Source organism: Sus scrofa, chromosome 15, assembly GCF_000003025.6.
Source record: "Sus scrofa isolate TJ Tabasco breed Duroc chromosome 15, Sscrofa11.1, whole genome shotgun sequence".
Lineage (NCBI taxonomy): Eukaryota > Metazoa > Chordata > Mammalia > Artiodactyla > Suidae > Sus > Sus scrofa.
In genome coordinates, this window is record NC_010457.5 from 66,987,371 (window position 1) to 67,012,962 (window position 25,592).

The 25,592-nt window shown below is 42.5% G+C and overlaps 1 protein-coding gene across 1 annotated transcript in view; it reads right to left on the reverse strand.

Moving 5' to 3' along the window:
• PLA2R1 (phospholipase A2 receptor 1) overlaps positions 1-25,592 on the reverse strand; it is a 118,826-nt gene that overhangs the window by 87,588 nt on the left and 5,646 nt on the right. Inside the window, 2 exon segments of the mRNA XM_021074789.1 lie at positions 9,612-9,785; positions 12,644-13,027. Of these exon segments, the coding sequence (XP_020930448.1) occupies positions 9,612-9,785; positions 12,644-13,027 (558 nt within the window).

Below are 25,592 nucleotides of genomic sequence, written 5' to 3' on the forward strand. Positions count from 1 at the left end.
AAGACAGCCTGTTCAATAAGTGGTGCTGGGAAAACTGGACAGCCACATGGAAAAGAATGAAATTAGAACACTTCATAACACCATACCCAAAAATAAACTCAAAATGGATTAAAGACCTAGATATAAGACCAGACACTATAAAATTCTTAAAGGAAAACGTAGGCCAAACACTCTCTGACATAAACGACAGCAACATCTCAGATCCACCTCTTAGAGTAATCACAGTAAAAACAAAAATAAACAAATGGGACTTAATTAAACTTAAAAGTTTCTGCACAGCAAAGGAAACCCTAAACAAAACAAAAAGACAACCCACAGAATGGGAAAAAATATTTGCAAATGAATCAACTGACAAGGGATTAATCTCCAAAATTTATAAACACCTCCTACCGCTCAATACCAAAAAAAACCCAACCCCATCAAAAAATGGGCAGAAGATCTAAATAGACAATTCTCCAAAGAAGACATACAGATGGCCAAAAAACACATGAAAAGATGTTCAAAATCACTCATTATTAGAGAAATGCAAGTCAAAGCCACTATGAGGTACCACCTTACACCTGCCAGAATGACCATCATCAAAAAGTCTACAAACAATAAGTGCTAGAGAGGGTGTGGAGAAAAAGGAATCCTAGTACATTGTTGGTGGGATTGTAAATTGGTATAACCACCATGGAAAACAGTATGGGGATTCCTCAGAAAACTAAAAATAGAACTACCATTTGATCCAGCAATCCCACTCCTGGGCATCTACCCAGAGAAAACCATGACTCGAAAAGACACATGTACTCCAATGTTCATTGAAGCACTATTTGTAATAGCAAGACATGGAAATAACCTAAATGTCCACTGACAGAGGAGTGGATCAAGAAGATGTGGAACATATACACAATGGAATATTACTCAGCCATTAAAAGGAAAGAAATAATGGCATTTGCAGCAACATGGATGGACCTAGAAATTACCATGCTAAGTAAAGTCAGTCGGACAATGAGACACCAGCATCAAATGCTATCACTTACAGGTGGAATCTGAAAAAAGGACACAATGAACTTTGCAGAACAGATACTGACTCACAGACTTTGAAAAATTTATGGTTTCCAAAGGAGACAGGTTGGAGGTGGGGGGATGCACTGGGATTTGGGATGGAAATGCTATAAAACTGAGTCATGATGATCATTGTAAAACTATAAATGTGATAAGTTCATTGAGTAATATATATAAAAAATAAAATATGGAGTTCCCGTCGTGGCGCAGTGGTTAACAAATCTGACTAGGAACGATGAGGTTGCAGGTTCGATCCCTGCCCTTGCTCAGTGGGTTAAGGATCCGGCGTTGCTGTGAGCTGTGGTGTAGGTCGCAGATGCGGCTCGGCTCCTGCGTTGCTGTGGCTCTGGCGTAGGCCCGTGGCTACAGCTCCCATTAGACCCCTAGCCTGGGAACCTCCATATGCCACGAGAGCGGCCCAAGAAATAGCCAAAAAAAGACAAAAAATAAAAATTAAAAAAATAAAATAAAATATAAGAATGTGTACTTCTATGCAGTACATGCACCTGCTTCTCTAAAAGAGCTGTGTGTCACTCCATGGGTCTTACTGGAAGATGTTGTGGTAATAAATGGAATGAAAGTGCCACCCTGGGCCTGGGCATTGTGATTTGCTCTTCTGATCTCCATTCAGTATCAAAGGCTTTGTTTCCCCAGATGCCAGCAGACCCCTCTCAGTGTTAAGCCTTCTCCAGGATTGCCTTGGCTGAAGAGGTTCTTTGCTCATGGTGCTCTCCCTTCCCAAGGACAGCCTGCAAATAGTGACCAGTCAATGCATGGTTACAAGACCCCCTCCTCTCACCCCAACTAGGAGCAAATCCAGCTTGACAACTCCTCATAGGGTCTGTGCGGGTGTTGGCAGCCCTGCCTCCCAGTTCTGCACAATCCTGCTCTCTTCCTTTCCTTTCCATTTGTATTGATCCTGAGACCATTTCCCAGGAGACCTCCTGCACGGTCATCTCAGCCTCAGACTGCTCCCTGAGAGCCCACCTGCCACAGGCTCCCATCTTCGTCTGGGGCATTCGCATGTATTTACTCTTAATCCTCTTGCTTCTTCATATCAAATGTCTCTTTCCAAGTAACTAAAAATGCAAGATTGATGGCTAGCACTATCAATCGAAAAATTAGAATCTAAGGGCTACTATCATCTTGTTATATGTCTTTGCATCTTTGATTATCTTTTTTTTTTTTCTTTTTTGTCATTTTTGTTCACCCGTGGCATATGAAAGTTCCCAGGCTAAGGGTCGAATTGGAGCTGTAGCCGCCAGCCTACACCACAGCCCCAGCAATGCCAGATCCAAGCCGCATTTTTGATGCACACCACAGCTCATGGCAACACTGGATCTTTATTTAACCGTTGAGTGAAGCCAGGGATCTAACCCACGTCCTCATGGATACTAGTTGGGTTCGTTACTGCTGAGCCACAACGGAAACTCCAAATCTTTGATTATCTTTATACTATCTCTTCTGACTCTAAATTCTGAGCTCCTTGAAGGAAGCGACTATGTTGTGTTTATCTTTATCTCCTATTATTTGAAGAAAGATTGCCAAAAGTCTTTTGTACGATGGTGATTTTTTTTTCCCTTTCAAAATACACCTCTCTTCCAATGAACTGGACTACATTCATGCCAACATTGATTTGTTACAGATTATGACCAAGATGTAGCCATTTCTCCTTCTCTATTAACATGGATTTTTTTCATCTTCCCTAAGGATACAGCTTTGTCATTGTCCAAGGTGTACTCTTTCTTGCCACTTTAAAAAAATAGTTGGGAGTTCCCGTCGTGGCGCAGAGGTTAACGAATCCGACTAGGAACCATGAGGTTGCGGGTTCTATCCCTGCCCTTGCTCAGTGGGTTAAGGATCCGGCGTTGCCGTGAGCTGTGGTGTAGGTTGCAGACGCAGCTCGGATCCCGCGTTGCTGTGGCTCTGGCGTAGGCCGGTGGCTACAGCTCCGATTGGATCCCTAGCCTGGGAACCTCCATATGCCGCGGGAGCGGCCCAAGAAATAGCAAAAAAAAGACAAAAAAAAAAAAAGTTGAATTCTAAAAGAAAGAAAGGAAAGAAAGAAAGAAGAAAAGAACTCATACTATTAGAGAAACTCTAAGCTACAAAGTTTCTACTTTTATCTCTCTTTGGTCTTTCATATACTCAGCAAATACTTATTGAATATGTGCTCCCTGAAAAGTGCTGTGTTGGTAAATTTCATGTAACAGGAGCTCCAAACCAGATGTCCTGCTACATAGGAATCCCTAGTACCTTACATGCTCCTTGGTAGCCCTGATCACAACTGAAATTAAATGATGCATTATGTGATTGCTTATTGATTGTTTGTTTTCCCTGATAAAATTAAGTATCAGGAAAGCATGAACCACGTTCCCTCTTTTTCGTGTTACTCAAAGCTTGCCTATCAGCATTTAAAGGTAGTTGGGTAGGGGAGACTATGCTATCAAAGGAAGCTGAGAAGTGGTGGCTGCAAAAGAAAGAGGAAAACTAGTAGGTGTGGGTCCCAGATACCCAAGGAAAAAGATGGTGTCAATTCCGTTACATGTTGCTGAACCTTTGAATAAGACGAGAGCCGAATCCATTAGAGACTTTATGGGAAGTGTTTCAACAGAGGAACCCAATCATCTGCCTGCTCCGTGCCTACACCCAACAGATGAGCACCACCAAGGAAATCATCCAATCAATTTATCATCAACCACCCCCCCATGCTTCCTGGAACCATTACCAGCTTTCTCTGGTCAGCTTGATCTCACACCAACCACAGTGCTCCTTTCACATCTTTCCTGCTGCCCAAACCTCACTCTTTCTTCCCCCTCTTCAGGGAAAGTCCACACCCATTGGACCAGATTCTCCTCATTTCTCCCCCATCACTTCATCCATCAACCTTCTGGGACCTGTGCTATCCTTCTCCTTCTCTTCCCTCCTAAGGAGAAGCTGTCTTTACATCCAAAAAAGCCCAGTCTGCCCATCTAGGATTTGGATCCTATTTCCTATGCCTTCTGAAAGACCATATTTATTTCATTAATTGCTTTCACATTCCTGCACCTTCCACCTTTCTCTGTTAGATCATTTCCAGGTACATTCAAAGATGACCTAGCATCTCTTATCCTTAAAAAATAAGAAAGAAAAAATCTCCTTCCCTTGGCCTCCCCATCCCAGTCTCTGCTTTTTCTCTGCCCCCATTAGTCACATGTTTTATGCATATGCTGTCTCCACTTCTCATCTCCCATTTACTCTTTAAAAAAAATAACAGTTTTATTGTGATAATATTAACTTGTGTTTTTGTCCTTTATCCTATCTATAAGGGTATTACATTAATTGATTTTCATATTTTAAACTAATCTTGCATTCTTGGGATAAGTTCCAGTTGGTCATAGTGTACACTTACTTATATACGCTGTTGGATTCTGTTTGCTAGTATTTTGTTGAGAATTTTTGCATCTATATTCATAAGAGATATTGGCCCATAATTTCCTTTTCTTTGCTTTCTTTCTTTTCTTTTTCTTTTTTTTTTTTTTTTTTTTGCCTTTCTTTAGGGCCGCTCCTGCAGCATATGGAGATTCCCAGGCTAGGGGTCTAATTGGAGCAGTAGGCACCGGCCTACACCAGAGCCACAGCAACGCGGGATCTGAGCCGCATCTGCAACCTACACCACAGATCACGGCAATGCCGGATCCTTAACCCACTGAGCAAGGGCAGGGATCAAACCCGCAACCTCATGGTTCCTAGTTGGATTCGTTAACCACTGTGCCACGACGGGAACTCCTAATTTTCTTTTCTTATAATGTCATTGGTTTCAGTATCAGGGTAATGCTGGCCCCATAAAATAAATTAGGAAGTGTTCCTTCCTTCTTCTTCTGTTTTTCCATTTGATTGTTAACCCACTCAAGCTGGCAACTAGAATATATCTTTCCAATGCCATCAATAACCTTTGTGTTGCCAGATCTAGCAAGCACTTAGCTTCAGACCTTGTCAAATCAGGCTCTTCAGCAGCATTAGGCAAGCTGGGCTCTCTCTTCTTGCTGACATACATTTTTCTTTGCTTACCCTTCCACCTGGCTACCCTTCCACCTTTATGGCTGCCCCTTTTAGCATCTTTAGTTTGTTCACTTTTTATTCAAACTAAACATGAGATCTTAAGACTTGGCCCTAAGTCCTCTTCCTTTCTATTCTATACATGCTCTGGATTATCTAACCTAGTTTCATAAACCCCTTTTGTTACAACTCTCAAATATATATTGACCTTTATGTCTAACTGCCTAGTCCACACAACCACAGGACTGACTCACTGTTTTTTATTTTTTTAAGTAGTATCTATCAAAAATTGTAACTGTAACTTAACTTGAGCATTATACTTGAATATGAACTTCATTATGACAGGTGTCATGACTTTCATCTTTTACATTTGTGGTTAGAATCCCAGAAGCTAGCAGAATGCTTGGTGTATAGTAGGTGTTCAATACATATTTGTGGAAATGAATGAATGAATGAATGACTTGTGGAAATGGAAGTCAGGCATGCATCATTATAGAAGCTAAGAAGAGATAGATTTCTGAGGAATCAAAGCACTATGTAGAGGATGAGAGAGAGAGGTGTTTTCAGGAGACAGAAGTGGGGATGAAGGAGTTGTGTTATTTTTAAGGTATATAAAGACTTGAGCAGGTTTAAGTGCTAATGAGAAGGATCCATCATCATCTATATTAGAGTGGGAGTGTGCTTTGGAATCACCTCAAAGGCTCGTTAGAACAGATTTCAGAGGCTGCACTTCTAGAATGACTGATATTGGTGTCTAGGGTGTGGCTGGTAACTTGCATTTTCTAACAAGTTCATAGGGATGCCTGATGCTACTGGAACAGGGACACCCTTAGAGAAACAGTGAGATACAGGTTGGATGGGAGGCTCTGGAGTCCAGATGGGGGGATGTGTCCCAGGTAGGAAGAGAACCACCTGTACACAGGAAGGAGGAAATAAAGATGGGTACAGACCCAAGTAGGCTTAAAGGCTTGGGAGCAGGAAGTTGTCAAAACTTCTGTTCTGATGGATCCTGTTTTCTTTGAGAGGTAGGTATTGAAGTTGCCTCTTAAGAGTTGGAAAAGAGAACGTAGCTCAGGATTAGAAGTCAGGGGAGAGTAGAGAGGTTTGTATGGCTCTTGTGGGGAGTAACAGAGCAGCATGACAAGAGAGATACAATAAAATAGCTGACCAAGATGAGGTTGGCAGTCATGCATCTATATTGGTAACAATCTGCTCTGTTATGTCATTCAAGTTACTGATAAAAATTGTGGCAGGTGAATGGGGTTCAAGCACAATCAGATAATTCCAGATGTTGCCATCCTAAAAATATCTCAAACTAACTAAGTGTAACTCTCCAGCTGTGTAAGACACACAACCAAGATGGACCTAGCATGACCCAGAATTGCCCTCAACAAACCCAGAGAGATTCCTCTGTATCATCCTTTCCCTGAGGATCTATAGTGACAGATGTTTTATCATATCCCTCCCTGCTAGTGTGTTTTCGTATGTGTTTATTAGCACTAAATTTACATTATGCTCACTTAAAATCAATTTTTTTTTTAAAAAAAGCATCATTCTATATTGAGATACTAAAAAATTTCCATATAAGAAAGATGAGACCCAGAAGAATAACTCTTTGTTTTAATTTACTTAGTCCTCTCTGTCCTATCCACTTGTTGACCCCATGGAAAGACCTATCAGCTTGCTCAGGTTCCAGTCTCCAGCACATTATTTTGAGTTGTGCTGGCCACCAGGAACCAAAAGTAACAAGAGAGGAAGAAAATTGTAATATAGCACTGTACAAATAAACATGCTCTCTGTTGGCTGTGGTAAAGGTCAGGAGAGTTGGAATCTGGCAGTCTGTCAAGTGGAGGATGCTTCTGAACTGTAGGAAGCTGAACAAATAGATAATCTGGGGAGTGAAAAGCCCTGGGCACCACTAAACCCAGGCTTCCACCTGGGAAACTGTAATTAGCTAAAAGTGCTGAGGGATGGTGACAGTGCTCTTTGAAGAATCTCAAGGAGACTTGTAGCTTAAAAAAGATCCCTCAGAATGAGGGTCATGTGAAATACATGTTAATTTTATTAGTATTGCTTTATTTACTTTTAATAATGGTATCTGTTGGAGATGGAAATGGAAAGAGAAGATGATGTAAATAATGTGACACCTGACTCAAGAATCCAAGGAGTGTAGGGATTACATGCACATACACCTACATACAGACATTCAGATTCAGGCAGAGAAGCCTGATGATCCGACAGTTTATAAATAATGAAACACTTTCATGCTGGTTGTTGAACAGTTGCTGTCTTGAGCTCCTCAAGTACCCCCTGCTACCCCTGAATACCCTCACATTATGGCAGCTAAGAGGTTAATACCAGTAGTGAACTTCCAGGACTCCTAATCCCCACATTAAGGTATCCCCTTGGACTGACCAGTAGCTCACACCATATTGGTGGCTAAATGTCTTAATATCACCCCTATATATAGATGTATGTTGCATAAAATAGATATAAATATCACTCCAAACTATGCAATATATATATAGATGTATGTTGCATAGAAATACTTGCATATTATTAATTGTCTGTGAATTACCTGCCACAGGATCACCTGGCCAACTCGTCAAAAAAGCAAATGCTCACTGCCTCTCTGGGACTGGGTAAGGATGCACATTTTTTTTTTTTTTGTCTTTTTAGGGCTACACATGTGGCATATGGAGATTTCCAGGCTAGGGGTCGAATCAGAGCTCTAGCTATATAGCTATAGCTACAGCCACAGCAACACAGGATCTGAGCTGCATCTGCGACCTATACCACAGCTCACAGCAACGCCGGATCCTCACCCCACTGTGCAAGGTCAGGGATCCAACCCAGGTAATCAAGGATCCTAGTTGGATTTGTTAACCACTGAGCCACAACAGGAACTCCTGGATTCACCATTTAAGCTATCCCTCCCCAGGTGATTCTAGAGCATCATATCAAATACAGTCTGCATTTTCAGGCATAGAGCAAATCTGTCTGTCCTGTGTTCCATCTAGAATCAAGTTCTTCAGAGAAAGGGTCCCAGGTCCTAACACTATGCCTAGCTTAGTGCTATTGACAGATAATAAAGAGGAAGGATCACTGATTCAGAAGCATATGCTGAAAGGCTAAGTTAGGCTTCATGATATGATGATAACGATAATCCTGTTGAGTACCATTAGATGCATCATCTAATTGCATCCTCTCAATAACCCTAATAGCTACTGTTATTATCTCCATTTCATGGTGTGGAAACTGAGACTCATTGTTGGGAAGGTGCAAGACTTCAATCTTAGTCTTACTCTTTCTTATTCACTAAACTGTGTTAGATCTTTAGGTTAGAAAAGATTTCTACAGTTAATTTTTTTCTTTTCTTTTTCTTTTTATTTATTTTAGGGCTGCACCCATGGCATATGGAAATTCCTAGGCTAGAGGGCAAATCAGAGCTGCAGTTGCTAGCCTATGCCACAGCCACAGCAACCACAGATCCCAGCCACATCTGTGACCTACATCAGAGTCACAGCAACGCTGGATCCTTAATCCACTGGGCAAGGCCAGGGATCAACACCTTGTCCTCATGGATATCAGTCAGGTTTGTTACCACTGAACCACAATGGGAACTCCTCTACAGGTAATTTTAAATTAGATTCTTTGGAGTTAATCTCTTCAATTTCTTTTTGTTTGAAATTTTTTGTGGCATTTTTTTAACCATTGGGAGGGAAGGTAGGCATGGATGGTGAGGAGATTATGAAAGTTATATTCTCTGTCTGGTAGAAACCAAGGTGGAAAGAAATTGAATATAGAAAGTAAAAGGTATATATAAATATTCCCCAATACTTAAGAACCATTGGAAACCTTTAAAGCTAAATGAAAATACAATAAAATAATAAAGTACTATCTGACAAAAACATTTAGAACATTTTGCAGCTGTCATCAGACCTTGAAAATCAAGTTATGAAGAAAAAAGGATTTTGAGGTTATAGCTAGAAATCTGGTAATACGGAAAGGAAATCAAGATAAGAACTCATTGTGGAGAAATAATGAGGGCAACTGCGATTTTAAAAAGATCATCAAGAGCCAGCTGATGCCTGGACTTGACAATGGGCAAGACAAGCAGCCAGGACATGGAGAAGTTAAGGCAGCTCAGCAGAGGAAGTGGATTGGAAGATAACTAAGAGCTTCATGTGTATTCAGGTTTGTTTTGAAGTATCCTGCCCGGAAGCTGGGATTAATGAGATCACTGAGCATTATAATTTGATTCCAGTTAAAGCATCCTTATGCACTGAACTTAATGAAGAATGGCTCATTAACATCTTTTGAACTTAAGGGAAAAAAGGAATATACATCAGAATTGTCTTTTCGAGGCAAAAACAAACACAAAATCACAATCTGGGTAAATGAAATCAGAGCACTTATTCAGACTTCAATAGATCAATCTCAGTGCTATTCTCTAGGCACAGATAACTTTCTAATCATTCTTGATTCATTCATGACATATGGGGAAGACTAGATTTTATTCTTACTGGGATCTGGGCAAAATCCCCACTTCTCATCTCTTTCATATCGGCTGGTGGTGGCGCACCACAGCAAGTTGTCTTCCCGCCCTTCCCGGGTACATTCATGGTGCCACTGCCGGTTATACTGGAAGGGAAACACGCAAGGCATCCCATGGGCATTCCCTTTGATTGTATACAGATCTAGGAGAAAGAAAAGGACAAAGTCAAATAAGTATGAGGGCAGCTTTATCTTTGGAAACTCATAGAATGAATGCATGTTTTATTGACTGAAAACCTACAGTGGGCAAAGCTCTGGCTTTACCAGAATAAATGCTCAGGACCTCAATGTCTAGTGTATGGACATGTGCAAGTGCTGTGCTAGGTTCCAGGGAAATGATAATAAATGGTTTGTTAGTATGACCATCTCATTGTTTATTTACTATGGTGCACTGCTACAGCAGCATACAGATTTGTGAATGGATGAGAAGGAAAATTCTATTTATTTATTTAATTTCACTATAGTTGATGTACAATATTGTATTAGTTTCAGGTATACAGCTCCAGGTTCTTTTCCATTATAGGTTACCACTAGGTATTGAATATAGATGGAGATTTCACTTTAAAATATCTTCCAGTCCCCAAATACATCAGCCATCAGCATCTGAACCCTGTGTTTCACGAACATTTATTAATTTATTCATTCAACAGGTATCTGTTGAGCATTTAATGTGTCCAGACCTGGGTTTAGGATATAATAGTGAATAAGTAAGTAAAAGTTCCCTTTCACATGGAGCTTCTATTCTAGTGGGGAGAAAAAAAAAGAGAAAACAAGTATACAAGTAAACATGTAATTTCAGGTAGTGATAAGCACCATGAAGGAAAACAAAATAAGGTAAGAACAGAATGACTGTGTGTGTGTGTGTGTGTGTGTGTGTGTGTGTGTGTGTGTGTGAAGAGGTGGAGGGGCACTATTTTTGATAAGGTGGTCAGTAAAGGCTTCTCTGAACAAGAACTGGGAGAAGCAAGGATTCAAGTCTTTGGAAAAGAGTTGTGGCAGAAGGAACAGCAAGTATGAGGGACCAGTAACAACAGCCCTGTGGGGTGGACCGGGAAGGTCAGGGAGGCCCAGTAAGGAGTGGAACCAGGGAAGCACTGGAAGGTGGGTCACAGAGGCTGGCTCTGCCAGAGCATGGACTTTGATGACCTCTACTTTGTGGGGTGGTGGGAAGCCACTAGTAGATTTTGATTGGGAAAGTCACATGATCAGATTTCCATTTTTAAAGACTCCTGGTGTGCAGTGTGGCAAGCAGACTGCACACAGGGAGAGAGAGTGCAGACTGGATGATGGGCTGGAGGCCCCTGCAGTGGAGATGAGATGATTATGCTGAGTGGCTTGCTGGCTACTTCCTCAGCATATTTCAATAAATCGTCATCCTTGGCCTTATGCAGGAAACAGCACCTTTTCATGACTCCACCGGGGCCTTCTATGGTGTGGGGTGTCAGGGCCATCCTCAATAAAGTCAACAGATCCTGGAGCGAAAGGGCTAGCAACGGAGATTTCCACCCTCGCCCACAATTGGCAGGTGGCCTGAGCTCACCCCATATCACCAGCCCTGGAGTTTGGAGCTGTTGGGGAACTACTGGTATTTCAGGACCCATCCTCTTGTTTCCTTCCTCTAACTTTTACTTAGTCGTCCCCCGCATGCATTGTGAGTGTGGGTATATGGCTAAAACTTTAACCTAAAACAAATGCCAAATGCTTCCTTAGAATTGTAGATTATTCAGGGTGCTGATATACAGCATAAGCTTTATTGTAGTGAGTCCTGAAAATGGGTTGCTCTTGGCTCTGTCCTTCTTCTTCTTTTTTTTTTTTTTTTTTTTTTTTGTCTTTTTGTTGTTGTTGTTGTTGCTATTTCTTGGGCCGCTCCCGCGGCATGTGGAGGTTCTCAGGCTAGGGGTTGAATCGGAGCTGTAGCCACCAGCCTACGCCAGAGCCACAGCAACGCGGGATCCGAGCCGCGTCTGCAACCTACACCACAGCTCACGGCAACGCCGGATCGTTAACGCACTGAGCAAGGGCAGGGACCGAACCTGCAACCTCATGGTTCCTAGTTGGATTCGTTAACCACTGCGCCACGACGGGAACTCCGGCTTTGTCTTTCTTGACTTGTTTCTTGTAGGTGCAGGAGAAAGTCTTGCTTTTGATCTTAGGAGTTCCTTACACTGCTCCTAGAGTTCTTAGAAATAGAAGCTCTTATTCAGGCATAATTCTAGAGCACAATGAGGGCAAGAACCACGTCTGTCTTGTTGGCCTTTGAAAATCAGATGCCCGGTCCTGTGCCTGAGAAACAGCGCTCAGTAAATGTGGGATGGACAGGGAGAAGTGGATTAATGAACGAAGAGAACTACAGAACAAAACCTGACAAAGAGGTTTGAGGTTTCAGAAGTTAACTAAGCTACTTTCTTTCTCTTTCATTTTCTCTCTTTAAAAATGCCAAGTATCACAAAACCGTGGAAAATGAAAACACCCCCTCCTCCACTCCTCACCCCAGCCCCATCCAAAACCACGCTTTCTTACTCCCTGGCACACACCAAATAATCCCTGACAATAATCTGCCTTTAAATGCCATAGATGCCAGCCAGGCTTCTGGAGGCACTGAGATGCCCTGCAGACACTCTCTGTAGAGGGGACTGAGTTTCTACAATAAAAGAAATATTGGCAGGAAAGGCTGTTACATTCATCCTGACAAGCTTTTAACTTCAAAAATCTTTTCCTTCTACCTTTTCTTTCTCCCTCGTCTTTCTGTTCTTTCTCCTTTCCACTGATTCCCAAAGTTATTTAAGTGGTGTCTCTTCTTTAGCAGAATTTAGCAAGTCCATAACAAGACTCCAGCAGTCCCTTTAAGGTACACGAGTAAGCAACTAAAATATATTTAGCGGAAGTCCCTTGGGGTTCTAAGTGCCTTGTACCTCTTTTATGTAATTTATTTCACAAATCTTTACTTGTGGGCAAACTTACTAAGTATTTCATGAGGACCTTGATTGAAATTTTTGTTTACCTTTGTGCAGATAGTCACAAATGCCTCCACCACCTGACATGTAGGAAATCCACCTGTGGAGATATTTCCACGAGGCCACAAGCGTGTTGTCGTGCTTCACCTGGACCATGTACTGGAGTGGGCCTGTGATCATCTTCCTGTTACAGCGCCACTTCAAGGAAACAAGGGTGGAATCGCACTCGTAGATGCTCAAGGGCTGCTCCGGATTAGACACATTCAGGCCCAGGCAGCCGCTGCCTCCAATGTTATAGAGGCGGTGGTTTGAAACCCACTTCCACAGCATGTACTTGTTGGGTGGTTTGCAGTTCTCCAGGGTCAGTGTAGATTTGCCCGCTTGAATGCATTTCTCAAGGCTCTCACTTTGGATAATGAAAATTCCTTTATCTGAAATAGCAAAATAGAGGATATAGATATTAGCAAAATAGCAAAATAGAGGATATAGATAATAGCAAAATAGAATTTTCGCACACAATTAACTAGTGTCAGGAGGACCCCGATGTGCATGTCTGAGCTGTGTCACAATTGACAGCTATCTTAAACAGATCTGAAGTTGATGGGCGGGGTCTACCACAAGGGCTTTATTTGCACAGAACAGATGGTTTTCTTGGGAAGCGTAAACAGACTTCTTGGAGCTAATGGGAGACCTCTGGTCTAAGACTTCCATGGCCCCCCAGTAACAAGGGCTTCTTGCGAATCCATTCAGGAACTGTAATGATAGAGAAGGAACGTGTCACAACTGGAGAGAGAGTGGGGACTGGTAATGATACTCAGGGCTACGGGGAGGGACATGGGGTGCCCAGAGGGATGGTGACACTTTGGTTTTCTTCAGACGAGTGCTTGAATGTTAGGAATATCACAGCTGAATCAAGAGCCACTGAAATGAAAATGAAAAGGAAAATTTCTACTATCAAGTGTCCTTCTTCCAAAGAATAGAACTCAAGGGCTACCTCATGTCTTGATACAAGATGCAATATGGTGAGAAAAAATGCTTCTCCACATTTGTTTTCTGTACTGGGTCCACGAGGATGGCCTCTTCCCTGGAGCATCCTTGTTGGATGGGACCAGCAGCAGCAGATGCCCAGGACACTAGCTGAGGCCCCTCACAGAGGTTGCAAGAGCACCCTGACAGCAGCGAAACCACACTGGCCATGTGGAGATGTGGAGAAAGCAGTCATTTTGTGATAGACCCCTGAGCCTCTGACCCCCTGGAGCCAGAAGAAGGGATTTGGGTGTGTTTCCTGTGAAAAAGCTGGCAGGGCTCAGCCAGCACTTGCATGTTATCTAATGCCCACTACCTGGCTTTTCCTCAAGTCGCCAGCCTGGAAGGCACTTATTACACCACAATTATGAGCATTTTTTTAAAGGTGGAAACTATATCTGATATTTTTCGTCTAAGTTCAGAGTGTCCTGAGCACATCACGGAAGTTCAGTAAATACCTGACGTTGATTAAACACACTGGCAGCTGATGCTTAGGCCCATGGTTGCTGGATTCTTCAGCTCAGACTATCTAGTCAGGTCCTAGAGCTCTTTTGTTCACCTGTTAACTTGACTCTTACATTTCACTCCCTGTCCATTCTTCAAAAATCTAAAAGAAGGAGTTCCCATCATGGTGCAGCAGAAACGAATCTGACTAGGATCCATAAGGATGCAGGTTTGATCCTTGGGCTTGCCCAGTGGGTTAAGGATCCGCTGTTTCGTGAGCTGTGGTGTAGGTCACAGATGCAGCTCGGATCCTGTGTTGCTGTGGCTGTGGCGTAGGCTAGAGGCTACAGCTCCAATTTGACCCCTAGCCTGGGAACCTCCATATGTCGTGGGTGTGGCCCTAAAAAGACAAAAAAAAAAAAAAAAGACCTAAAAGTCGACCGTCAGTTTCTCTTGAAATGGCTGTGGTTTAGAGCCCGTTGTATGGCACGGGCATAGTGGACACAGGCAGGCACCTTCTAGAAATTTAGAACAGTGCAGAACAGTGAGTGGGAACAACATTTCATTTTGGTACAAGTTCTTTTGGGTTTTCTAAAGTTGCTCAGGCTGAGAAGAACTAATTTATAGTAACCAAAATCACTTAAGACACTGTTAAAAAAAGATTGTCAATGTATTAATGGAAGCTATACTTCATTTAATAATTGATAACCTTACTTACACCATATATTTGAGAACTTGAATTAGTTGTCAGAAAATTGCTTCGATCGCCATACATCAGAGCAAAAGAGAAAGGAGTGTGCATGTGAGTATATGGGGGGAGTGGCAGAGAATGAATGGTTTGGGGGGAGATTTCATTTAGATCAGGAAATTTGTTTTCCTAATGAAGCCGATGTCTGTGTGGTTATTAGTAATAGTCATTCAAGATCGAATCTACCTCTTGCCAATACGATGTGGACTCTGATAATTAACCTTCCCTCCAACTCTCTTATTCACCTTTTCATGCCTGGGTAGAATGTCAACCTTAATTTCTGTGGTAATCTACTAATTACTTTTCAGCCAGCCCAGAGTTCCATTAATTTTTCACCAAGGGATAATTATCTTTCTATAATTGCTCTGTAGTTTAGTGTCTATCTAAGATAGATCTTCAAATATATCCAGCTCTACAACTTATTAGCTCTATCTACCATAGCCCTCTGGGCCTCAGTTCATATACCTAAGATAGGTGGGTAGACTACCTGGCTGGTAGTTTAAGAGCTCTGAAATCAGGCAGACCCAGCACAGACTAGCCTTGTAACTTTGGGCAAATTTCTTGATATCTGTGAACCTTGCCTTTCCTCTTTCCACTGGGACTATGTATGCTGCCCTCATAGGGATGTTAAGAGTATTCTCTTTAATAATCCATGCAAAGTATACCACACAGTATCTTGGCATGGGAATACCTCAGTAATTGTGAGTTGTTGTTTTTATTATTGTTGTTATTATTATTATTGTTGTTGTTGTTATCTTTCTGGCTTCCTGATTCTTGGTCTACAGATCCAGCCGTAGACTTGGTTGAACACCTGTAGAGTACTAAGTTGAGCTTTCCCCAGAGACTTCTGCTACTAGCACAAAGGCTCATTTTTACTTCAGTTTCTGTAGCACATAGTGGGTGTAGACTATTTAGTTTTAAACAGTCCTGAAATACCATACTATCAGTTTTCAGGGAGGAAGATTACTCTTCAAACAACTAGATGACACAATCTTTGCCTCAGGTGTTCAAATATATGTGTGATTATGAATTAAGAAACTTAATCTGTTCATCTTCTACACTATCTACCTGTAACATCTATACTGCAGCTCTTATACAAGAAAGGCAAGAATACCTGGTTTGACAAGCAGTGCATGGATGGGTGCGTGGATTGGTCTGTAAGCTAAGTGGATGTGAAAATTACATATTACTAGAATTTGAGGCAAATAAATAATGTTTTTGAATGTCCAAGTTATTAAGTCTTAAGAGAAAACGAGTGGTAGAATCAGAATTTCTGTAGTCTCACTGGTGATCATAAAACAACATTTCCAGGAGTTCCTGTCATGGTGCAGTGGAAATGAATCTGACTAGGAACCATGAGGTTGTGGGTTCGATCCCTGGCCTCCCTCAGCAGGTTAAGGATCTGGCATTGCCGTGAGCTGTGGTGTAGGTCGCAGATGCAGCTTGGATCCTGTGTTGCTATGACTGAGGTATAGGCTGACAGCTGTAGCTCCAATTAGTCCCCTACCCTGGGAACCTCCATATTCCACGGGTGTAGCCCTAAAAAGCAAAAAAAAAAAAAAAAAAAAAAAAAACCAAAAACACCAAAAGTTTCCAAGTCAGAATATATTAGACACACTTAATACCATGCTGCTCAATTTTAGAGTTCTATCACATTTCTATGCCTAGCTGCCTTTAGAAAGGCTTTGGAAAAGTTCTTCCAACTGTATCATAAACAAGTAGCTCTGGCTCACCAATAACAATAAACATGCCAAATCCAAAAGAACAGTATGCCTCATGAAGCTCAAAAATGGTCCAATCCCATTTTCCCAATAAGGTAAAAGAGAATGTAGTCCCAGCACGATTGATCTCTGTAAACTCATAGTTCAAATAGACCATAAGGAGAACCAATATAGTTATCAATTTCTGATTATGATCATATGTGTATATGAGTCATCTCTAACAAAAACAGCATGTGAAAATAAGCCACCAATCCTGAATGTCTGTAGACAGATTTCAGAAAGCATGAAAATCAAATGTGGGTGGAATCAAGATTGATTATATATGTCAAAGACATCAGTTCTGCTTGAATACTGATTAAGTGATTAATGAAGTACTGCCAGAATTACTAAATCTCTTTCCAGTAAAATGCTATTATACTTCCCTTCATAATTATAAGTTTAGGAGGAGAAGAAGGATTGATTTACTAGAAGTAACCTGTAAACTAATTTTCATGCTTTTTTTTGAAAAATGAAACCCATGGAAGATAGTGGAGCTACTTTCTACTTCTGAGTATCCCTTTATTATTATTAGTAGTAGTATTATTATTAGTATTTTGCTTTTTAGGGCCACACCTGCATGGCATATGAAGTTTCCTAAGCTAGGGGTTGAATCAGAGCTACAGCTGCTGGCCAATAAGCAACGCCAGATCCTTAACCCACTGAGTGAGGCCAGGGATCAAACCTGCAACTTCATGGTTCCTAGTCGGCTTCGTTTCCACTGAGCTATGTAGGAAACTCCGAGGAGATCACTTTAGACCCACCCTTTAGCCCCACAGGATGACACAGACTTTTGTAAGGAATGGAAGGAGAATTAGTTTATTCATTTATTTATATACTCAGTCATTCAAAAAGCATTCCCTGGGGACTGACTCTGTGGAAGGCACAGTGTAGGATGCCAGAGATAGAGGAATTATTTGCCTAAGTATCTGTTCCTTAAAACTCCATTTGTTCTGGAATCATGGGAATTCTCCTAGTTAATGAAAAGAAGGGAGATCCATCCGTTCCAAAGAAAACATTGTAACTGCACTTAAAATAAGCCCTTAAAAATGAGAGATGAAAAATAAAAAAAGAAAATAGACCAGAATTTAAAACAAGTGACATCACGTGTGGGGTGGACATGACCCCTCAGTGTCCTCAGACCTGTCTGAGTGAGAGTGTGTGCAGAGGCACACACTTGCGCATTTTTCCGGGAAGAGACAGCTGCACAGCAGTGGAAGGAACATGGATGTGGCAGAGGGAGAACTACCCCTACACTCAGAACCATGAACTTTAGAGCTGGCTGGGGCTGTAGAGCTCATTTAATTAAATCATTCTCATACATTTTCCTTCCCAAATCCATTTTTTTTTTCTCTTTTAGGGCCTCACTTGTGGCATATGGAAGTTCCCAGGCTAAGGGTCAAATTGGAGCTGCAGCTGCCAGCCCATACCACAGCCGCAGCCACACCAGAGCCGAGCTGCATCTGCAATCTATATCCCACAGCTCACGGCAACACCAGATCCTTAACCCACTGAGCTGGGTCAGGGATTGAATTCACATGCTCATGGATACTAGCCGGGTTCGTTACCACTGAGCCATAACACGAACTCCCCAAATCCCTCTTTTTTTTTCTTAGAAGTTTTATACCCCTATACTCAGGGAGGCCCATCTAGGTCTAGATTTATTTACATACATTTATTTATAGCCCAGAAAGAAGAAAATGAACTGCTGTAGATTGTTGCCAAATAATTTGAAGTGGGAGACTTGAAATTTCAAACAAATTCTCATGGAGGGCCTAATGCAGCATGCGTTAGGAGCCAAGCAAGTAGAAGCTATAAGTGTCATAGTGTTTGTCCTCAAAGAACTAATATTATCCCTGTGTGTATATCATGACATATACAGGAAGAACTATAATTTAATGACAAATGAATTATTTTTATTTTTATTTTTATTTATTTATTTATTTTTTGCTTTTTAGGACCACACCAGCGGCATATGGAGGTTCCCAGGCTAGGGGTTGAATCGAACCCGCAGCTGCCAGCCTACACAACAGCCATAGCAACACAGGATCTCAGCCATGTCTGTAACCTACACCACAGCTCTTAGCAACGGTGGATCCTTAACCCACTGGGCGAGGCCAGGGATTGAACCTGCATCCTCATGGATGCTAATCAGATTTGTTTCCACTGAGCCACAATGGGAATGCCCCAAAATGTATTTTGATCTAAGATGTATAAGCATAATAAGGTAGACACCAGGAGTTAGAAGGGGTCAGTTTGGCTTAGAAGATCTTACCAATCAGTGAAACAACCTCTCTCACACACACACACCCACACACACACACCACACACTTTCATTCAACAAACAGTTATTAGGGACCTAATATTTGTTTCAAATGCACATGGTTGAACTAGACCAGCATGGATGCCTGTGCTCACTACAGAGAGAGTTCAGGGAATGGAGGAGGTCTCTGGATGGACAGGTTGAGGTCATTGTGGACAAAGCAAAAGTCACCGCAGCTCAAGGATGATAAAAAATAATTAGCTCTAGAGTGACGAGAGCCTCACTATATAAAAGAGTTTGGTGGCTGTAGAATATGAAGCTGGAAAGAGGTAATTTAAGGTCATTTTAGAAAGAACTTAAATTTTATGCAAAAATTTGTGTATTATTCAGATGAAAGGGAGCTCTTAGAAGAAGAGAAGGCATGACCAAGGCTGTGATGTGGAAGACGAATTGGGGTGGCAAGTCATTCGACAAAAACATTTATTGATTGCTTTTTGTTTGCCCAGCATTGTCTGGGGAGAATACAGGTGTGAGACAAAAGCCCAAGTTCCTGCTTGGGAAGAGTTCTCTCATTCAGGTGGAATGAGAGCCCACATGCCTAATGGAGAACAGCCTGAAGATACTGCTTTGATCGGGTAAGGGAGACGGAGGTGCCAGTTGGATTGGGGTTGATGAGAAAGGAAAGGGAATAGTTAGACTCTAGTGACTAGAGGGATAATTCAAAGGGGGAAGAAAGGACAGGATTTGGCAATGGATAGAATGGGAAGATTCTGGAAAAGCAGTTATTTTCTGGCTTCAGGTATCTGATGGGTTGACAGAAGCCTGCCAATCCCTGAAGTACCATGAGGCTGGAGTCTAAAGCCTGGGGCTGCGATGACAGTTGGAAAAGTGCCAGCTGGGGGTTCCCATAGAGAGTTTCTCTTGAGGCCCTCCCACTTCACTCTCAGTACCCCTTCTAACTCCTCCTATCTTTTGGTGTCTTCTTCTGCTTTAAACAGATCCTCTTATAACAGGCTGAGGTTTAAGTGTTAAGTGACTAAGATACAGTTTGAAATGTTAAGCCTTGGTGAGGTGTATGTGATTTTAAATAAAAACAAAAACAAACCAAAACCAAAAACAAACTATAAAACAATTCCTAAAGAAATCCTCCTTTTGGAGTTCCCGTCGTGGCGCAGTGGTTAACGAATCCGACTAGGAACCATGAGGTTGCGGGTTCGGTCCCTGCCCTTGCTCAGTGGGTTAACGATCCAGCGTTGACGTGAGCTGTGGTGTAGGTTGCAGACGCGGCTCGGATCCCGCGTTGCTGTGGCTCTGGCGTAGGCTGGTGGCTACAGCTCCGATTCAACCCCTAGCCTGGGAACCTCCATATGCCGCGGGAGCGGCCCAAGAAATAGCAACAACAACAACAACAAAAAAGACAAAAGACAAAAAAAAAAAAAAGAAATCCTCCTTTTATGGGGGATTTTAGGCAAGCAAAGGGTTTTCTGGTGTTCAATAAATGACACCTTGATGGGGGCCACCTATCCAACCCACGCATAAGCCAGCCTCTGAGCCACTCATGTTTAAGGGAACTGGAAGGAAAAGTTCAAATGCACGATTCACATCAAGAGCAATGTTTCAGACAAGCTATTGGAAAGCCACAGCTTGCCAGCTGAAATCCAATTTCAATTGCCTACCCCATTCCCCTGGGTTTAAACTTCTATTCCACACAGCTGGTGCTGGCCTGACCACTTCCTCCCCTGTGATCATCTCCTGAATATGTCCAATTCCTTGCTGTTCTGACAGTGTCTGTTTTGGTTCGGAAGGGGTCTGGGGGTAGTGGGGAGGGTATCCCTGCCCTGAAACCAATCTAAAGGTGAGCGGCTTCTCTCTTGAGATGTATTGACATTTCCCAGCTACACAAATTGGGGTTTGTCCTAATCCAGTGACTCAGACTCAGATCTGATTGTGTTCCTTACTCAGATTCCTCTGTCGCAGGAAGAGATGCTGCGAGCAGCTGAATCAAGTTCTGTTCATGGCAGAATGATGCAGAGGAGCTGGATTCTTAATATGACTTTCCAAACCAATAAGCAAATAATTTCTTTTCTGTTTTGTTTTGTTTTGTTTTTTAGGGGCACACCCACAGCAAATGGAGGTTCCCAGGCTAGGGGTCCAATTGGAGCTACAGCTGCTGGCCTGTACCACAGCCATAGCAACTGGGTATCCAAGCTGAGTCTACAACCTACACCACAGCTCACAGCAATGCCGGAACCTTAACCCACTGAGCAAGGCCAGGGATCGAACCCACATCCTCATGGATCCTAGTTGGGTTCGTCAGTTGCTGACCATGACGAGAATTCCAAACAAGGAATTTCTGATGTTTGCAGCACGTGCATCGTACTTGAAAGGACAGAACCGAATGAAATGTATGTCTGTCTTTCCTGGCCCTCTCTGTGTGAATATTTTCATTTTATCCCAGATCATCTGAGATATTGGTGTTTGTCTCTTGACAATCTGACAGTACCTAACAAAGCCCTTGGCTTCTAATCAGTCAAGTAAAAAGCTAAGTACATTTTAAAACCTCCTTGTCTGTCTCAGAACTTTCTTCTGTTTCCCTGCCCTCGCATCGTCCTTGACTTTGAGCCGTCTTTATTCTCCTGCAGCTTCTGAACTTGGATAATCACAACCTCCACAGGCCCATGGGACCCCTCTTGCTAAATCTTTTTATGTGTTCTCTTCCCCTTTTTTTCTAATCTCCCCAAATCGTCACTGCAAGTTCCACGAGGCACACATACTTTCTCACATGCAGGAAAAATGAAACCTGGCTTAATCAACTCCACCAGGCTCCAGTTTTGTCAGGATTCAAATTGCCTGTTACCAACCCCTATGTAAAGCACATTAACCCTTTCAGATTGTCCTTGCCACTCCCTGCCACTCTTCCTCCCTCCCCGTCCTTTCCTTTTCATCTGTCTCATTTAGCAGCAGCTGACCCTCACAGAAAGTCTCATCTCTTCTGAAGTCCCTTTATGTATCTCTGTATCTCACTGGTGAATTTTTAAACTGAGTTGAAAACATTTTTCTTTTATTTTGGTTTTGTTTTGTTTTGTGGTCTTTTTAGGGCCACACCCATGGCATATGGAAGTTCCCAGTCTAGGGGTCAAAATGGAGCTGCAGCTGCTGACCTATACCACAGCCACAGCCACAGCCACAGCCACACCAGATCTAAGCCATGTCTGCAACCTGTACCACAGCTCGTGGCAACACCAGATCCTTAGCCCACTGAACAAGGCCAGGGATTGAACCTGCATCCTCAAGGAGACAATGTTGTGTTCATAACCTGCTGAGCCACAAGGAGAACTTCCATATTTCTTCCTTTTGCATTTAGTCTATTCCTCCATCATTGTGGTCTTTATTTACTTGAAAGTATCTGACAGACCTTGCTGGTATAAAAATCATTATTCACAGTGGCTCTGTTATCATCTTATAGACTGTTGAAAATATACCCTCTGAGTCACCAGGGAGCCTTGATACAAAACAGCATGCTATGGCAAGACACAGTGAGACAGACATTGTTGTACTTCTCCCACTGAGGCCTTTGTGTTGAAGCCCCAGGGGATATGCTTCAAAGGTCGGTCACCCAAACAAACAAAAACAGAAAACACCGCCAACACGAAACCAAACAACCCTAGAAATGATGTGATGTTATTGAAAGCAAAAATGTTTACACTGAGCTATCCATCTTAACTGCTTTGAGAATATACCCATTTAAGAAAAAAAAAATTACTTAAGAGGGAGATAGAAATGAAAACAAAACCCAGCCCAACTTTTGATGGTAGATGTAGTGTTAGTCCCTGTATTCTTTGGCCAGGGCTGCTGTACCACAGGCTGAGTGGCTTAAACAACAGCAAAGGTGTAGTTTCATAGACCTGGAGGTTACAAGTCAAAAATCAAGGTGTCAGCTGTATTGGCCCCTTGGAGGCCTGTGAGTGAAGGATCCGTTTCAGGGCTCTTTCTTTGCCTTGTAGATGGCTGTCTGCTCCGCGTGTCTCTTCATATCAGCTACTCTTTAGAGCTCCCATTGTGGCTCAGTGGTAACGAACCCAACCAGTAACCATGAGGGTGCAGGTTCATTCCTTGGCCTCAGTCAGCGAGTTAAGGATCCGGCATTGCTGTGAGCTGTGGTATAGGTCACAGACGCAGCTCGGATCCTGCGTTGCTGGGACTGTGGTGTAGGCTGGCAGCTGCAGCTCTGATTGGAACCCTAGCCTGGGAGCCTCCATATGACATGCGTGTGACCCTAAAAAGACAAAAGACCAAAAAAAAAAAAAAAAAAATCCACCTCCTCCTTCTGACGATTATCTCAGTCACTATGGCCACTTTATAAATGTTAATAAGAGAAAAACAAAACTTAATTTGTACATGGATAGTGCAAAATAGCAACAAAATAAGACAACAATGTTTGTAGTTAGATTACTACTTTGAATTTCCTGTTTATATTTTCATAATCAAAAAGGAAAGTTCTCAAGAGCGGAATGCAGAAAGTCAGAAACAATGAAACTGTTTTATTAGCTTATTGCTTGGGAACTGTAGTAGTCTGGAAAGTATCATAAATTAAAAAGTCATGTGGCCACACATGAAAGCAGAAAGCTCTTGTCTCTTTTGTTTAGCTCTGTATGACAAAACCCAGTTTATAGGAATTTTAATAATATTCCTCCGTTTTTCTTGCGTGGCATTATAAAATATTCTACCCTTAAGGGACTTAATATAGGGTTTATACGTTGTTCTTTTCTTTGTTTCTTTTATGAACTAAAATATTTCTTTTCACTCTGATCAATTGAAAAATATAATTTATGGAGTTCCCTTGTGACTCAGTGGGTTATAAATTCGGCTGCCACTTCTGTGGCGTGGATTCCATCCTTGGCCCAGGAACTTCCACATGCCACTGGTGTGGCCAAAAAAGAGAAAAAAACTTATGTTCCTAGCTTTGTTTTAGAACATCTCCGAAAAGGCTTTCAAGGATAATTTCTACAAGAAAATGGAGACAAGGATCTATACATGTCTCAGATATATTACTTTGATAGATCATATGAGGATTCATCCCATAGTGATGGATTCAGAAGAGGCAAAACAAAGCAATCGTTTCTTTAAAAACCCCAAGATAAATGAGCAAATTGTTAGGTTGAGGATGGGGAGCCCAGGGGACAAGTGAACCCTCTGTGTGGCTCAGCCTTTATGGCCATTGGCTGGGAACCCGCACCGTGTAGTATCAGTTACTGCGACAACGACAATAGGAAAAGAAATTGGGAGCTTACTGGGAAAGAGTGGAAAGGGCCAGAGAAACTGGGGGTGCGTGCTGACTCTCAAAGGCTCACGAGGAAAGGAGCCAGTTAGAGAAACTGGGATGAGAAACATATAAAGTGCGTCTGAGAGATGTGGGTGGAGGTGGAAGAAACAGAGTCTGAGGCTTGGAGTGATTGATGGCCTGGAAGGGCAGCTAAACCAACATCTGATCGTGCTTTTACTTCAACTCCAAATCTCCAGATTAGGAGAATGGCTTATTGCCCAGGGATGTAAAAATTGCTTAGGAAAAAAAAAAATCAATGGCTTGCACATTTCTGCTTTGTGAAAATATGCACTCCTACATGTGGAAGTACAGGTTTAGAAAAGGGGGTGTTGAAGAGAGCAAGAGGCTGGGCTCGCTGGCCTCCTGTCACAAAATCAAGTCCCAAGCGCCCATCGAATAGCAGCAACAGGTCACAAGGCTATCCAGGGGTCCACTGCACTAATACTCAAGGGCCTGGTTCAAAGGTTCAAATCCCCACTCAACAAGTTCCTGTAGGTGCAAATTCCTTAACCCTCTTCATGTGTAAAAGAAAGGTCTGTACTAATAGCAGCTACTTGCTTGTGGTGAGGGGCATGCTGACTTTTGCATTAGAAATGGAAGCAAAGGGGAAAAGCTCAGAGTCACGACGTCTCCCCGCTTCTCGCCCCATCCAGGTGGTGGCTCTCATCACCCTCTTTCAGAAACTTCTCCTATGGGGCACCCTCTCTTCATTCCTTGGTACTGGGGTGCACAACCCTGAACCCCTGCCTCTCATTGACTACGTGTCTTCAGCAAGCACTCCCTTGTCCTCCCCACCCCAAGCCCTTTAACATCCACACAGATGACCTAACACTCCGGCCCAGTGTTTTCTCTAATACAAGTGGTGGCCCATCAGTGCATCATGACATCAATTTAGTATACTTAGTGTGTCCTGACCAGCATCACAAAACAAAATAGAGTGGAACAGAGTAGAAAAGTCACAGCACATCATATTAACTAAAGGTGTTTTGAAATGAAATATTTGTTTCAAAGGGATATGTCTCTACTGCTCTGGATGCTCCATTCCTTGACCTCCTCTGCTCCAGGGACCCTCTTTCACCTATTATCACTTTAGTGACCACTCCTGCAACCATACCTTGGACCCTGGTCGTTACTGAGAACGGATCCACTTCCAAAACCCATTATTTCCATTGTATGATCACCAGTCCTCCTATTCTGCAATTTCTCTCCAACTCTTTTGATGTCTTTTTTTTTTTTTTTTTTTTTTGTCTTTTTGTCTTTTCAGGGCCGCACCCGCGGCATATGGAGGTTCCCAGGCTAGGGGTCTAATCAGAGCTGCAGCTGCCAGCCTACGCCAGAGCCACAGCAATGCCAGATCTGAGCCACGTCTGCGACCTACACCACAGCTCACGGCAATGCTGGATCCTTAACCCACCGAGCAAGGCCGGGGATTGAA